Source organism: Pocillopora verrucosa, chromosome 14 (genome assembly GCF_036669915.1).
Source record: "Pocillopora verrucosa isolate sample1 chromosome 14, ASM3666991v2, whole genome shotgun sequence".
In the NCBI taxonomy this organism is placed as follows: Eukaryota; Metazoa; Cnidaria; class Anthozoa; order Scleractinia; family Pocilloporidae; genus Pocillopora; species Pocillopora verrucosa.
Window position 1 is genome coordinate 10,848,004 of NC_089325.1, and position 15,548 is coordinate 10,863,551.

At 36.6% G+C, this 15,548-nt stretch overlaps 3 protein-coding genes across 15 annotated transcripts in view; 2 read left to right on the top strand and 1 right to left on the bottom strand.

Annotated features, from left to right (window-relative positions):
- Positions 1 to 1,439: 1,439 nt before the first annotated feature.
- LOC136278092 (protein NLRC3-like) lies at positions 1,440 to 6,558 on the top strand. The gene has a single exon (XM_066161350.1). It carries the CDS (start codon positions 1,882 to 1,884, stop codon positions 5,728 to 5,730), a length of 3,849 nt encoding a protein of 1,282 aa, XP_066017447.1. The 5' UTR covers positions 1,440 to 1,881; the 3' UTR covers positions 5,731 to 6,558.
- A 354-nt stretch (positions 6,559 to 6,912) lies between these two features.
- On the bottom strand, positions 6,913 to 12,851 carry LOC131782212 (uncharacterized). Of its 2 annotated transcripts, none has more exons than XM_066161969.1 (4): positions 12,626 to 12,851; positions 11,130 to 12,392; positions 9,344 to 9,489; positions 6,913 to 8,095 (listed from the first exon to the last, which is right to left on the bottom strand). In XM_066161969.1, exons 2-4 carry the CDS (start codon positions 11,218 to 11,220, stop codon positions 7,958 to 7,960), a joined length of 375 nt encoding a protein of 124 aa, XP_066018066.1. In that variant the 5' UTR covers positions 11,221 to 12,392; positions 12,626 to 12,851; the 3' UTR covers positions 6,913 to 7,957. The 2 variants fall into 2 exon arrangements, with proteins under 2 accessions (XP_066018066.1, XP_066018065.1); XM_066161968.1 differs by having other exon boundaries at positions 6,915 to 8,095; positions 9,344 to 9,492.
- Positions 12,852 to 12,984: 133 nt separating this feature from the next.
- Positions 12,985 to 15,548, top strand: part of LOC131782256 (cleavage and polyadenylation specificity factor subunit 1-like) — a 32,667-nt gene continuing 30,103 nt past the window's right edge. For 7 of the 12 annotated variants that reach the window (XR_010716289.1, XR_010716288.1, XR_010716290.1 and 4 more), the window contains exons 1-3: positions 12,985 to 13,250; positions 13,620 to 13,659; positions 14,180 to 14,313. Coding sequence is in view for 3 of the 12 variants with exons in the window: in XM_066161967.1 (XP_066018064.1) it covers positions 13,107 to 13,250; positions 13,620 to 13,659; positions 14,180 to 14,313 (318 nt within the window). In the remaining 9 variants the exon portion in view is untranslated. The remainder of the gene's footprint in view (positions 13,251 to 13,619; positions 13,660 to 14,179; positions 14,314 to 15,548) is intronic. The other 5 variants (XR_010716286.1, XR_010716285.1, XR_010716294.1 and 2 more) reach the window with 1 other exon arrangement.

The window sequence follows — 15,548 nt, forward strand, 5'->3', positions numbered from 1 at the left end:
TGAAAAACGTTCACTTGTTGTAAAAAGCAAAATCTGAAATCTGAAACCAAACTGCATATACTCTATGCAATCTATTGAACAACACTACTACTGTGAGACTGAAGAACATAACTATAATGGATGCAAACTGCTTGTGAAGAAAGACGACATGTTGGATTCACTTGACGGCAAGGAACGTAGCTACGATAACAGTACGAATGGTATTAATTTCACGATCAGAAAGGTGAATCTTATGTTTGTTTTCATTGTAGTTGTATGGATATTCTTTTTTAATAAATACGTGATCCAAAACCCTGTGTTTTTTGTGTATAATGTTATTATGTTAAATATTTTTTACGCAATTGTCTTGTCACAGGCGGCCCAAGCTCACGTCTCGAGAAGCCAACGATTAATTCATGAACGCGTCACGCGTTGTGTGACTCGGTGTTCAGTTACGAGAGGAACTGCACGTTATAAGGAATAGTATAGGGAACGAAGTATGGTCGATTTACAACGATACATATTTCGAAATATGAACATTTTTCTCGTAAAATCAATAAAATTTACTCATACCCTGTGTATCCGTTGTATTTTCTAGCGATTTCTGCCGTTTTAAGCTTGCTTTACCATCACTGTTATTCACGTCATCTACTTTTATTACGTTGGTAAAATCTGTACAGACATCACACCAACCAACTCGCGCGTAAAGTAAGAAGACTATATTGAAGGCTTGAAATAATATTGCGATCGATTATCATCAAGAAATGGGCCAGGAATATTCCACAATAGTGCAAATAATCGTGAAGGCGGATGGCAGAAAAGCGATTGCGTGACGCTCGGTAAGCTGTAAGATGACATGTTATTATATACCAGACGTAAAAGCTCTTCAGATTCTTAGTCTGCATTTTGTACCCAGTCTGCAGTCTATATTTTGTATCCGGTCTGCAGTCTCCTGTCTGCATTTTGAACTAACAGGTATCCGTTGCACCAATACAGTTTATTTTTGGTTACATTTATTCGCAAAACACACATAATCTACCACAAAATACCTGTGAGTGAGGTAATTCGACATTTTCGTTCTTTCCCACATTAGTATTCTTCTCTCTTTTTGTAAGAATGTAGAAATCACTCACAATGTTTCAAGTAATCCACCCACCCTACAAAAAAGTGACTCTTGCATGCATAGCATGCCTATGTTTTGAAATAGATGTATGCCCTTGGCCAGACTTGAGCGCACTATTTCAGTATACTAGTCTGGCACCCGTAGTATCACTACACTTAATTCCAAGGATCCAGTACCATCCAAGTATCCAGTTACCCTGCTCACAGGGTCTAGTTTGAAGTGAATACCACAAAAATGGTGATACTTGATAGCTTAGAATTTAAATTTAAGCTACAAAGTAACCAACATTAGCACTCTTGTTTGTCTTGGATATCTAAAGTTACTTGGGGGAACTGAAATTTCATGCTGTCTTTAGTACTCTCCGCTATTGTCACGACATTTGTCCTGAAGCTGGCTTAAAGCTGCAAAATAACCAACATTAGCAGTATCAGTTTGACAGCAGAAGTTAAATCAAATGTACTGAGCCTCCACTCTGAATTTTAATAGGAAAGGAGATGGAAGGGTGTTTGGAAGTGAGCACAGACGGGCGGGTGGATGAAGAGGTCAAGCGCATCTTTTGAAACAATACATATCTGTATCCGGCTGAACTAGTCTGATATCTGTTTCTTATGTAAACAAGTAAACGTTGCATAAGTCATCGCCTTCTTGACAGTTGAAAGTTTTCAAAGAGCCAATCAAACAAAAGTTCTGTATCTCTTTAAACAGACTATGATCGCATTATCAGTTCATTTGAGCCAGAGAAAATCAATACTCAAACGAAGATAACGGAATCACCAAAAATGTCAGTGGAAAAGCTGTTAGATTATTTGGCTCCAAAAACTTTCAGCAAAATTCCCTATGTGGTAGTGGTTATTTGGATCCTGATTGGTGTCATCTTCCTTGGTATATTCGCCGACATGGAATACAACGAACCCAGGTTTGATTTCAACTGTGGCGGAGCGAAAAGTGAAAACATCAAAGCCGTCCAGGGAAAATGTTACGAGAAATACGCGAAGCAATACAACAAATTCGGTTTTCCTGTTTATGGCTTCGTAATTACGAATTTCGTCCTAATTATATCTGTATGTGTTATTTACTCCCTAATAGTAAGACGTAGAGTCAATCGAGTGTCGCCAAGCATTCGTGACGGTGATTCAGAGGGACAGTCGCGCGACCAAGAGAACGCATTATCAACAGGATACAAGCTTTTTATCGCTTACTGCTGTCAACTATTGACAAGACTTGTTTTAGGAGTTCTTTTCATCATCCTACAAACTCAGTTGCTTTATCCTTTAAAGTTTTCCTCCAAGTTTCACTGTAATTTGACCGATGGAACCACTTGGCCAAGGAATTCAACTGACAAAACCCAACACGACTGTCATAATCAACGAGCGGCGAACAAAACCTTCTGGATGTACGCTGTCCTTGTTGTGAATGGAATTCTTGTTGTTACCATTCTGGTTGAAACCGTTTACCTTTTTTCACGGGCATGCATTGAAAGGAGTTTCATGCAAGACTCGATGTTTCTAAAAACCCACTTAAGTCTCAACCAACACCCAGATGGAAGAAACGAAACTATTCCGCTCACTGAAACAGACACTGAAGGACTCCAAGAACGAAAGTTTCAAAATTTCATCAAACGCACAAAGGAAATAATTATTCAAGAGACCCAAGGACTTTTAGAACTCCAATCACCTTTTTCAGGAAATCCAGGCGAAAACGCAACAGTTAAACATTTGACTTTGGATCAAATTTACACAAATCTTGTTGTGATTCCGAACAGAGCTACGTATGACTTTACTGAAAACAGAGAGGAACAGCTCAAAATTTATCCAAGGTTGCGCAGGGAAAAATCACAACCGGAATGCTTGGAAGACCTCATAAATATTGAAAATAAGAAAGTGTTAATCGTCGGTCGAGCCGGAATCGGCAAGACATTATGTTGTACCAAACTTGTCAGAGACTGGGCATTTAATAAAATTTTTGAAGCGACGGCTGAAGCCAAAATCCATTTTGATGCCGCTTTCCTCGTGAAATTCAGAAGATTCAAATCGGAAAACGACCTTAGCCTCAAGGAACTGTTAATTCAGTCCGAGTATTTCCCAACAGATCATCTAGATAACGAGGTCTGGAATCACCTGCTTGAGAACCCTAAAGGTGTACTCATACTTTTTGACGGATTCGACGAATTTAAACATGACGCAAACATGGTCCGGGCGCCTCCTCATCCCAGAAGCAATGAAGATAAGAAGCCGCTCCAAATCCTTTATCAGTGGCTTGTGACCGGGAAACTCCTAAAAGATGCCTCAATTGTGACCACCACGAGACCTACGGCTTTGTCGAGCATCAAACACCTTCCGTTTGACAAAACTTACGAGGTTCTAGGATTCTCATCGGAACAAGTTGAAGAATATGTCTACAAATTGGCCGGGGATGAAAAGGCAGTGGGCGAAACACTATGGCAACACATCAGTAGCAACTTGAATTTACTCTCGCTATGTTATGTTCCGGTCAACAGCTTTATCATCTGCACAAGTCTGTTAGAAATCAAGCGAAAACAAGAATCCGAAAGTTCCGCTGACGTTACCCTCCCTTCCAAATTAACATTGATATACAATATTGCAGTGAAAGTGTTTTATTTTAAACATACAATAGAATTGTGCAATATTTTGTTTCCTCTCGAACATGATTTGCCCGAAGATGGACTGGAGAATTTCAAGATACTAGGGAAAGTAGCCTTTAACGGAATCAAAGAAGGAAAACTGATCCTTGGAGGAAACGAGGTACAAGGAATGGGAGACAGCGCTCTTTTTCATCGCTTACCCGACCGTAAAACTGACACGCTTAATCTTGAACCACAATTCTGTTTCATTCATCTGACAATGCAAGAGTTTTTCGCCGCGAGACACCTGGCAAACAATATGAGTGAAACAGAATTAAAAAACTTTGTTTCCGAGAACATCATGAATGGCAGATGGCAGCTGGTTTTCCAGTTTCTAGCAGGATTAATGGAGAAAAAAACTGACCTACCAAGCGAAATTATCACGGACCTTCTTCCTGTGAAAACTGAAGAAAAAGAATGCGCACGCTACAACGAACAGTGGACAGAGAATGAAGAGAAAAGAAAAGTAACCTGCTGGCCGACTGAAGACGAACGAGAATTAGCAGTAACATTAATTAAATGTTTAAACGAAAATAGCAGAATGAAGTCAGAAGCACAAAGAAAACTTCAACAAATGAACTTTAATTGTGTAAATTTTATTGGTTGTCACCTCACAGCTGTTGATTGCTCTTCGTTAGTAAATGTAATTAATGTTCAACAAATTTCACATTTAGATTTGAGTGGCAATAACATTGGTCCATTAGGTTGTTTTGAAATTTGTAAACTGTTAAAATGTAGGGAATCTCAACTGAGCTGGTTAAACCTCACAAAAAATCAATTGACAGATGAAGCAGCAAAGTATTTAGCTAAGGCCATCAACAACAACAACTGTCAGCTACACACGTTAAACCTCACAGAAAATAACATCTCGGACACTGGAGCACAGCACTTGGCTGAAGCCATCAACAACAACAACTGTCAGCTACACACGTTAAACCTCTCTCACAATAACACCTCAGACATCGGAGCACAGCACTTGGCTGAAGCCATCAACAACAACAACTGTCAGTTACACACGTTAAAACTCTCATTCAATAACATCTCACACATTGGAGCACAGCACTTGGCTGAAGCCATCAACAACAACAACTGTCAGTTACACACGTTAGACCTCACAAACAATAACATCTCAGACATTGGAGCACAGCACTTGGCTGACGCCATCAACAACAACAACTGTCAGTTACACACGTTAAACCTCTCATACAATGACATCTCACACATTGGAGCACAGCACTTGGCTGACGCCATCAACAACAACAACTGTCAGCTACGCACGTTACACCTCACAAGAAATAACATCTCACACATTGGAGCACAGCACTTAGCTTACGCCATCAACAACAACAACTGTCAGCTACGCACGTTAAACCTCACAAGAAATAACATCTCAGACATTGGAGCACAGCACTTGGCTGAAGCCATCAACAACAACAACTGTCAGCTACACACGTTAAACCTCACAGACAATAACATCTCACACATTGGAGCACAGCACTTGGCTGACGCCATCAACAACAACAACTGTCAGCTACACACGTTAAACCTCTCATACAATAACATCTCAGACACTGGAGCACAGCACTTGGCTGAAGCCATCAACAACAACAACTGTCAGCTACACACGTTAAACCTCTCACACTATAACATCTCACACATTGGAGCACAGCACTTGGCTTACGCCATCAACAACAACAACTGTCAGCTACACACGTTAAACCTCTCACTAAATAACATCTCAGACATTGGAGCACAGCACTTGGCTTACGCCATCAACAACAACAACTGTCAGCTACACACGTTAAACCTCTCAGACAATCACATCTCAGACATCGGAGCACAGCACTTGGCTGAAGCCATCAACAACAACTGTCGGCTACACACGTTAGACCTCTCATACAATACAAACATCACAGAAGCAGGTGAGCAAAAGGCACGTAATTTACTAAGCAATAGTCAGTCTAAATGTGAGCTAATAATTTTTTAGGCCTCAGCAATTCTAATTAAAAACTGAAAAGAAATTATTTGAACCACTTACTATTCAAAATATCAGTGAGGTAACCTGCTCAGAGATAATTTCAACCCAATGACTCAAAACATGAATAAAAGCAAAGCAAATCTGTAAAGTGCTCAGAGCAGCGAGATTATTTGAACCGGATCGAAATGAAGAAAAATGAACCAATGAACATGTTTATTGAGAACAAAGGGTGTCAAACTTTTTTTATAAACGAACCAATAACATTGAAGTAAAAACACAAAGCTTCCCGCAGAGAAAACAAATAAGCCTCGGACCTCTCAGGGAACTTTGTCATTTTGTAATTGGTCAGTTTCGATCCTAAATTCTCTCCATGCTCTTGTAAGTTTTGTTCGCTGGAAGTGTTTTGGGAGATTTTAAAGGCATCAGATGAATGTAAACACTACAGATTGCTTACCAATTTTTTTTATTTCTCGTGTATCTGCATTGTTTCCGATTGAAGCCAACTGGTTCAAGTAGTTTAACACTTCCAACAAAATATCGAAAAAAGAATTGTAACCAAATTGTAAATCAAATCATCACGCTTTCAAAGAGAGAAGGCCTTTTTGTAGGTTATAGCTGTAAGATTTATATCACATTCAAATAATTTTTTTCCGGAAGGTTTCAGCTTTTTTTGTAAATATTAATGTAATTTTTGTACCGATTCGTTGGCTGTTACTAGTCAGAGTTGCAGTTCAAAATATAAAGATGAAGTATCAGACTTGAACAGTAAAGATTTTAACTTACTAGTCATTGTTAATGAAGCCAGACCTCCCTAATTTGTCATTGAAGAATAAATTTTGTAGAATGATTTCAACTTTGTGTTGTGATAGATCTAGCCCCAATTGTTAGACACAACTATGAAGCTAATGGGGGAGGGGAGTCGCCTTTTCAATATCAGTCAAAAGCTATCAATCTACCAGAGAGACTGCCTCAAGGGGAGGGTGTAAACAGCCCTTAGAAAAAACCCCTACCCTATCTCAAATTAAATGATTTTCTCCTCCTTCTTTTAACATTGAAAAAAAAAAAATTCAACACCCTGTCTTAAAACCAACATCAAAATATCTAAGGAAGTATGCAATGCAAGTGACATGAAATTGATGTAAAATATTTCCTTGAATAGGTTCCTGGCTACTTTAAGGGCACCTATTAACCTTTTTTAAAGCAAGATGTATGAAATCACTGGACCTCAGCACACACAAAAATTAAATAATGGAAAGAAATCAGAGAAATGAAATATATCCCACATGTAAAAAGAATGGGAAGAGGAAACAAGGAAACCTAAAAAAGATTTTCACTTGTTGCAGCTAAGAAAAAACATAACACTTGAGACTTTTTCTCATTTTTTTTTCAACACTTTCATTCCCAGTTTTTATGATTTTTGCAGGACTTATATCTTACACTCCCATATGTGACCAAGACAGAATTTCTCCTTACAATATCAATACAATATCAAGCAGACAAGTGATGAGAATAAAGAAAAATATTAATTAGCTTATTAATTGATTCAATCCCAAATTCTCAAAACTAACATCACAAGAACTATATGGGAAACAGTAAGGAGAATTACTAATGAGATCTTGAGAGTGAAAATCTCATGAACAGAGACACCTATGCAGGGCAGGGCTTCTTCCAGTTTCCACTCAGTTCCACAGAAAACCTTATTTCAACCTGTTTGGAGAAATATCTCCATTTGTTTAGAAATGCCAGGTGATGCCAAAAATGTTCATTTTGTTGTGGACAAATTTTCTGAGCCTTCGCATACGCACATTTTCTTCTAAGAATCAACAACCCAACAATATAATGTCATGCAAAAGGAAAGAAAAATTCAGTCGAAGTTTTAATAGAGGTTCATCTGAAATTTAAAGTATTTAAATCAATCATAAGTTTGAAAAGAAGAAAAGTTAACTCTGAGTCCATAAAGCTACACATAATTAGAGCATAATGTCGATAAAATGATAAATAAAGATGGGAAATTATCCCTAAAGTAACTTGTCTGAAAGTTAAAAATTATACCAAAGTACACTTACAACTGAAAAGTATACTTGTGCAATGAGATCACTACTTTCCAGAATTTCCTTTGGAAGAGCTGCAGATTTTTTTCCTCCCTTGTCATTCTCCTGACTAACAGTGGCCCGCTTGTACTTGAATTTAAAAGAATCATGCATTTCTTTGATTTTATAACTGATAGTGGCACTTGTCACAGCAGCCTTTTTAGCAGTAACATAATAGCCACAATTGTGGCTAAATTTTCTGCTGATAAGTTTTCTGGTGATGAGTCAAACTCCAAAAACTGCTGCTCCAGTTGCTGGACAGCTTGTTGGACTTCATTTCTTTCCTAAATAGTAAAGAGAATAGTATCAGAGTCGCATAGTGGTGATTGATGAAGAAAAAGCATACAGTCAAACCTGTATTAAGCAGTCACCCATAGGGAATTCCAAGGACACTACTGAAACAGTTTCCACAGAATTGGAGTCAAATGCGGTAAAAAATGCTATTTTACTCCATAATTGATCGCTTAATTCAAAGTTTATTGAAAAGCTTGCTAAAAAATGCATTGACTCTTTGTTAATACCAATAAACAGAATCAACAAAATGGTGACATAGCATAAAAACAGAACACTAAAGCAGAATTACTGTCTACTATTTTCTATCAGTTGGACCTCTAGGTCATATCTATGGGCCAATTGACTTGCATAATGTTTGTGCATAATATTTGTCCCAATAGTTCTAAGAAAAGTTAGATAATTGGTAACATGTTGAGCACATTTAAACTCAAAGTTAAATTATTCCTAGTTTTATTGGAGAGATTCTGTTCTAAGAAGAATCAGATAATTTGCAACATGTTGAGCACATTTAAACTCAAAGTACTATTTCAAGTTTTATTTGAGAGATTCTGTTCAAAGAAGAAGTGGATAATTTGCAACATGTTGAGCACATTTAAACTCAAAGTACTATTCCTAGTTTAATTTGAGAGATTTTACTCAAGTGACTGTTCAACACATGCAAAAAGAAGATAATAAAAACAGGAAGCTGGGACTCAGTCAAGGATGACCATGGCCCCTTAACACAGGTGAAAATTACTATAACAGTAACTAAGGGGAGAAAAACTGACAACTGACCCCTTTATTACAGGGTGACTGTTTGGTATGGTGTCACAATACAGTTTCAACTGTCTAATGGTCACCCATTTCATAATGAAACAGATGTGCTTAACTATGTTTTCTTTTGTAGCACTAATTACTCCAATAAAGAGGAACATTTGAGAAAACATTAGAGGGAATGCATCTTCTTTAAAAACCAGTACTTCCAGATGGCTTTAAAGTTAGGACAGACAATATTTACCTGTCAGTCCCAGTTGACCATAAACAACCTTGCTTGATTTTTTACATTAATTTCGTATTCTTACACTTTTATTCCAATAAAACGTGTCATCCTGGACAAAGAGTATAATGCACATTAAATTAGACTGATTCAAGTAAGAAAGTTTCTGAGGTGAATTAGGCAATACAACTTCTTAGAATGGACATTACTTCTTAAGTTAACTTGCTACCTTAAGTCAATGGTTACATACACAGTCACATACCTGGATGCATTTTTGTTCGATCTCTTCAATGTGTTTTATTCTCTGTTCTTCATCACAAACACTCTTAAGTACACCATCCCTCATAGGTTGTGAAACCAACACTGGCTGAGTAACCAGCTCACACTTGGTGATGTCATCAGCTCTTTCTTCTTTCAGAACAAATTGATATTGAAATAAACAACAAATTGGTGTTGAAATAATGCCATGAAAACAAAATCCCTCACAGACTTGAGGTTGTTTTTACAGGAGTAATGGGCAATTCTGTTAAGCTGTTGTATAAACAGTGTTTTAACCTCCTCAAGGGGTTTGCATAATTAAAACAAAATAGTTCTTGGTGAAGTTTACACCCAAGGCAGTGGAGACAGCATTGATCACAGCATCACAAATGTCTCTTTGTTTTTCACCCTCTTGAAAATACAGGTCCTCTATTTTAATTGTATTAAATTCTACTATTTGATTTTGCTTTTGTGCTTGACATTTGGTTGGTGAATATCATTCTTAAGGTAGAACAAACATATTTAAGTTTGGAAACTTTTTTTGCCTTTTGGAATATTGAAATGTTATTTTATTCTTCCAGCCCTCATCCTATCATTTCCTATTACATTGAACTTCCCTACCCACTTTACAGAACCATTAATAAATAAATGACGTGAATTGAAGAATCCCTTGTAAATCACCATACCCACTGGATACATAAACAAAACAAAAGCAAAAAATGCTGTAGTATGCTTAATGTGTTGAGTTGACTTACAGCTATCAAGTCTCATGCATTGGGTGTGAGACTCATACAAACAAATTCACTCTTACATTCTCATGCTAAAGCCATTATTCCTCACTCCTATAAGGTTTTGCATTTATTCTATTGATTTTGAGATAGAAAACTGCTGCTTTTATTAAGAACCTATAAAATTATCCTTCCAAATGCAATTTACTCCTTGTTCCCTATGCACTCATTTTGCAGACTTTTTAACAGCAAAAATTCTCTCTTAGATTGAAGAAATGCGCATTTTAGCCTTACATTTTTTTACAATTTTCCAGGGGAACATGCCCCTATATCCTCTTCCTTTTTCCACCCTTGATGGGTGATGCCCATGAAATCTTACTCTTTGCCAGCAAATGGACTTGAGAGCTCTAGTTGATGTAAACTGCATTGCAACACAGGTGAAAAGATTTGACTTTCTAGAAAAGTATGCAGGCAGGTTTACCACTAATCAGTAAATTAAGTATTAAGTCTTGGAATAAAAAGGGGATTTTTGTCCAATATTGCCCCTAACAAAATGCATAGATGACTCAACAAGGCCAAAATTTAGGTCCGCAGAAAAGTTTAAAACATGTACCACCTTCAAGACCAAATCTATTGATTAAATCTCCAAATTTGCAGACTCAGATCTTACACAAGCAAAATAGTAAGCGTTTGAACAAGATCTTATGTCATACAAGAACTTTGCATTCTGTTTTCCACAACATTCAACTACATAATTTTTTCAGCCACAAGATGTTGATGACATATTTCTTGCATAGGACCAAATCATTCGTTCTGAATACGACAAGTCCTAAATTTTGTACGTTATATTTTGTACATGTCAAAGACACAAGACAGTGGATGAGTTTGGACAGTGTGGGATAATTGTACATAGTAAATTACGATCAAAAAAAGAAAGGCTGATATATGGCTATTAGCTAATGGTGTTTAATATCTCAACCAGACTTGAATTCATAGTTAGTTAGCACATAACACCAGCAGCTACAACGCTCATTGATCGACGAATTGAAAGTAATAGCTAACCTTGTACTTCGTTCAATACATTTTGAAATACCTCCTTCAGCAGAGTTACTTCTCGCCAGGGAAATCCATTGTTAACAAAATAAGCCAACATGTCATTATGAATATCAAGAAGTATCCCGGACCTCAAATCATCTTCTTCGTTAAATTTGTAGATCTTTACCTAACAATTTATTTAGTTCTTTTACGTCGGTAACACAGAGACATTTTGAAAATCTCTTTGTCTCTAGCGCCCGACTCGGTAGCCATGTTTACCACTCGAAAAGCATTCGTTTCCAGGGAAACTCGTCCTTAATGATCTACACTAGTGGGCTTATAAGAGGGCTGAAACAGAGAATGGAAAATAACTCAATAGATACAATGAAACCTAAGTAAAACTTGACTCTTTTTTCCTAATAAAAGTATTTCTTAAAATGATAATTTTATTTCTTTTGACTTTTTCCTTAAATCAAGAGGTTTATAACAAGAGAGAAGGATCCTTAACATGAGGAACTTGTCGTTGATTGAAGGATCCTTAACATGAGGAACTTGTCGTTGATTGAAGGATTCAGGTTTTAGAGTCTTAAGAGTGTCCTTCTTATGATTAGTTCTTTGAATCACAGATAAATCTGAAGTGTCTTCCTGCTTTCTACCTAATTCACACTGATACTGGATCATAGGTCTATGTTTGCTTATGTTGCTTGATAATTGATAGTTGATCATGATACTGATGCTGCAGAGACCAAGTAAGGTACCTATATATAGTTAAAGAGATTTACATGATCCAAATTGAATTAAAAAAGGCACAAAATGTTATTCAAAGAATAATTAAATGTAGTGGTCTCATATGTATGTAATACTACTTTTCTAGAGTAGCCATGTTCTCCAGAGTCATCAAATGTTTCATGTTCTGAGTTGACTTAAGTGGTGTAAATTCCTTAATATTAACTATTGTATCGTTGGGGAGGGAATGGTAAAAAGGGTAAGTGGATATAACTCATGTATTTTAGTCTGGTATTGATATCTGATTCTCACATTGAAAATTACAGTTATAGAAACTTGCAGCCTTTTCTTTCCTTTTCTTCTCTCACTAACCTCAGACCAAGAGTGATTTCGTAAATGGCCCATGAAGGCAAAAAAGAACCATGTATGCATACGAGTCGTTTAGCATTTCATTTCTCGAGATATTTGGACCGACATTAAATATGTATACTCGAATTTCAGTGCTTTCTTCATAACCCTCATAGATTTTGTGCGTCCCTCGTCAACGAACACAGAGTGGTCTGCCTGTGAAAAGACAATAAAAACGAAAAAAGACATAAACGATATTCGTGGGTTTATTATGCCACAAAAAAAAACAAAATAAACCAAAACAAACCAAAACCAAAACAGGAAAATACAAAAATCTAAAAATAATGGAAGTGGTTTCATCGTAAGGAAAACGAGAAGTTAGTTTTGCGCCAAGAGCAAGAGCTGAGTTGCTTTTATGGATTTTTTCAAAAAACGTAAATAAAACATACCTTTTTTTGTTTGTTTGTTAGATGAAAAATGAACACATGTCGGTTGGCTTTCTTTCCCGGCGCTCGAAATAAACAATTAGATATTCTTGATTCTCATTACGTTTTTAAAGTTCGCAGTGAGTCTTGCTTGGAGTTGAGTTCGACGGTGCACCAAGGTTCTATATTCAGGACCTCCTCCTCTTTTTCTTTTCTAAGTCTCCAACTACTTTGTTACTGTCGGTGAGAATATTTCTCGCAAGACTGAGAAATATATGCACCAGAAATCGTTTCCATGGAAATGACGCTCAGTGGTGCATGGTGGAATCTCCCAAAGAGGCCTGGTGTCAAAGCGAAAGGCCTGGTAGATTTCTTCTCACAAACAGAAGGAATATGGCATTCCGTTTCATGCCTTTTGTTGCTGAACTTCTTCGGTTACCTTTTTCCTGCTATAACTTACAGTTATTTGTAGGAGATTCTTCTTTTTATTATTATTTTGAAGAGGATGTATGCGATTTATAAACAAACACACCTTCCGATAGGAATCGAACACTGCGTGTACTGTCAATTCTTTTCGCCAGCTGAAAACAATCGTGTTGTGGCGGGGACATCACAGCTTCGTATCTACAAGTTTTATACCCAAGACGAGGTAGGAGTGGGGCTCCGTGAATCGTTTTATGGAGACTTCAGTTGTTGTATTATTGAAAATATCTTGCTAGAATATCAGGTGTAGACAAACACACTGTTAATTATTTGAAAGCGAAATTTCCTAGGCAGTTAAACTATTTCCGACGTCTCTTTTTCCTAGTGGTCAACGGTTTCCTCAGGCTGTGTAGTTGGTACCCAGAAAAGGATATATTGTTTAAGTGGTCAAATCAAAATGTGTATATAAAATGTTAAAACAAAATGATCGGCGGTAAAGTTGGTACCTTCTGTTTAACTATTTAATGATGTTCACTTGGCCTTTGGCAATTATTTGTTATTAAACTTTTTTTCATCTATGATGTCTTCCTTTTAGCATAATTTAACAGGATCAACATCATCAGACAAGACAGGAGGTCAGTATTTACTTAAGGTGTCAGTATTTATTTGGGTTATCAAGGGTGAGATGTACTTGTAACAAGCTTTTGTTAGTTAACTTGTAACCAACAATTAAATTGGAATCCAGCCTCAAATAAAAGCACCAGATTTGGAAAGTAGAAAGTTGCCCAAATATAGAGAGTGATATGATGAATATTTCTGGTAACTTAAGCTGGCACACTTGGTGATTTCAAACACTGATTGCAACAAATTTGATCCCCAACAAAAATGACCAATATCTGACATGCTATAGAGAAAGAGAGTTTCTCAATCTTCCATGTTATTACAGCTAGTTTCATTTTAATTTTTTTTTTTGGGAGGGGGAGGGTTTGGGATGGGGGGATTAGCCCCTCAGGAGATTGTAAATGTAGGTTTACATGCAGATAGTTACCAACGTTTTAAGACATGTCCACCTTTCAATGTAATGGTCAATTGAATTGCTCATATACAAGAGTTTCACTATGCAAGATTGGGTCACCTGTGGTTTACTTTACTTAGATGGTATTACAAAGAGAAGGAAGTTGGAGCTTGTCAGTCAGTATTCTTTGTTTGGCAACATAGAATGTCTTAAAGCTGTTAGGTTAGCTGGAAATTCAAGGGACTCACTGCTATTGAGCTTTAAGGGCACCAAGGTATTCTCTTCTTGAAGTTTAAGCAATTAAATATTCAGTTTGTATTAAATAAAATCAATTACTGTTTTTTTTTGTGGGGGTTTACACAAATGAAGAATAAGCCTTTTGAGTTGATTAACCCTTTAACCCCTGTGGGTGACCAAGACAGAATATCTTCTTACTATATCAATACAATATCATGCAGACAAGTGATGAGAATAAAGAAAAATATCAATGATGAGATTACTAATTGATCCAGTACCAAATTCTTCAAACTAACATAATGAGAATCATTTGGCAGACAGTAAGGAGAATTACTAATGAGATCTTGGGAGTTAAAGGGTTAACATAGATTCTGTCACTTTTGAATAATGAACAATTCATATCTAAAGGAGAAATGTTCTACAAGTTAGAATGTTATTTACATCATGTAGTGGACCTTAAGTTTATATAAGGGTCAACATTAATTTTGATAAAATGTTCTTTTAAATTAATTAATAACTAATTGATTTGTAATCAGCCACTGAGAATTTAATTAATTGGCAAGAGAAACCTTAATAGGCATGTAACAATAAACTAATATTTCCAAAAGATTCAATTGTCACCCATGAAATCCTAAGATATTAACAAGACCTGTATTAAATTACATCACTCATAGAGCATTTTAAATGAAATGTATCAGATGAGAAAGATTTTCCATTTTATGTCATTGTTTGTTCCACTTTTACTTCTTTGCCATTGATTTTAGTAGACTGAGGTAAAAAAGAAAAATTTAAGTCAAGGTGCACACATTAGCCTTGATATCTAACATGATGTCCAAATGTTTAAATTTGGATTCTTTGAAGTGTTCTTTGATAAGTGTCATTTTATTATGTGTGCAGTTTGGTGTGGTGGATTATGATCCAGGCACTCATGATCTGAAAACAAAGAGTTTGCATTTCTTTGAAGACAACAAAATAAGCAAGATAGTAGAATTTTTTGGTAAAACCTCTACAATGTTAGCCAAAATTTTAAATTGATCACAAAATGTTGTCTTCATAGCAAGAATGGTTATAATTCAAATAAAAGCTATTGTTAAGTAAAGTGTGTACTAGAGCCAAGAGACTCATCTGGCTGGGGCTTATCCTGGTTTCCATAGCATGAAGCGACAAGGTCTTTTATTCCCCTACTCCCTCCCTGAACAAGATGTCAGTCTATTGCAAGATTGCAAGGCTACATTGTACCCCATTGAAAGGCTACATTGTACCTCCCCCCCC

Bases quoted from the DNA above. Each gene is read 5' to 3' on its own strand.
- LOC136278092 (XM_066161350.1), top strand. From the start codon at position 1,882: ATGTCAGTGGAAAAGCTGTTAGATTATTTGGCTCCAAAAACTTTCAGC.
- LOC131782212 (XM_066161968.1), bottom strand. From the start codon at position 11,220: ATGTTGGCTTATTTTGTTAACAATGGATTTCCCTGGCGAGAAGTAACT. The intron at 9,493-11,129 runs GTTAGCTATTAC...TTGTTCTGAAAG, and splicing joins TGTATTGAACGAAGTACAAG to AAGAAAGAGCTGATGACATC. The intron at 8,096-9,343 runs GTATGTGACTGT...TTTACTATTTAG, and splicing joins TCGAACAAAAATGCATCCAG to GAAAGAAATGAAGTCCAACA.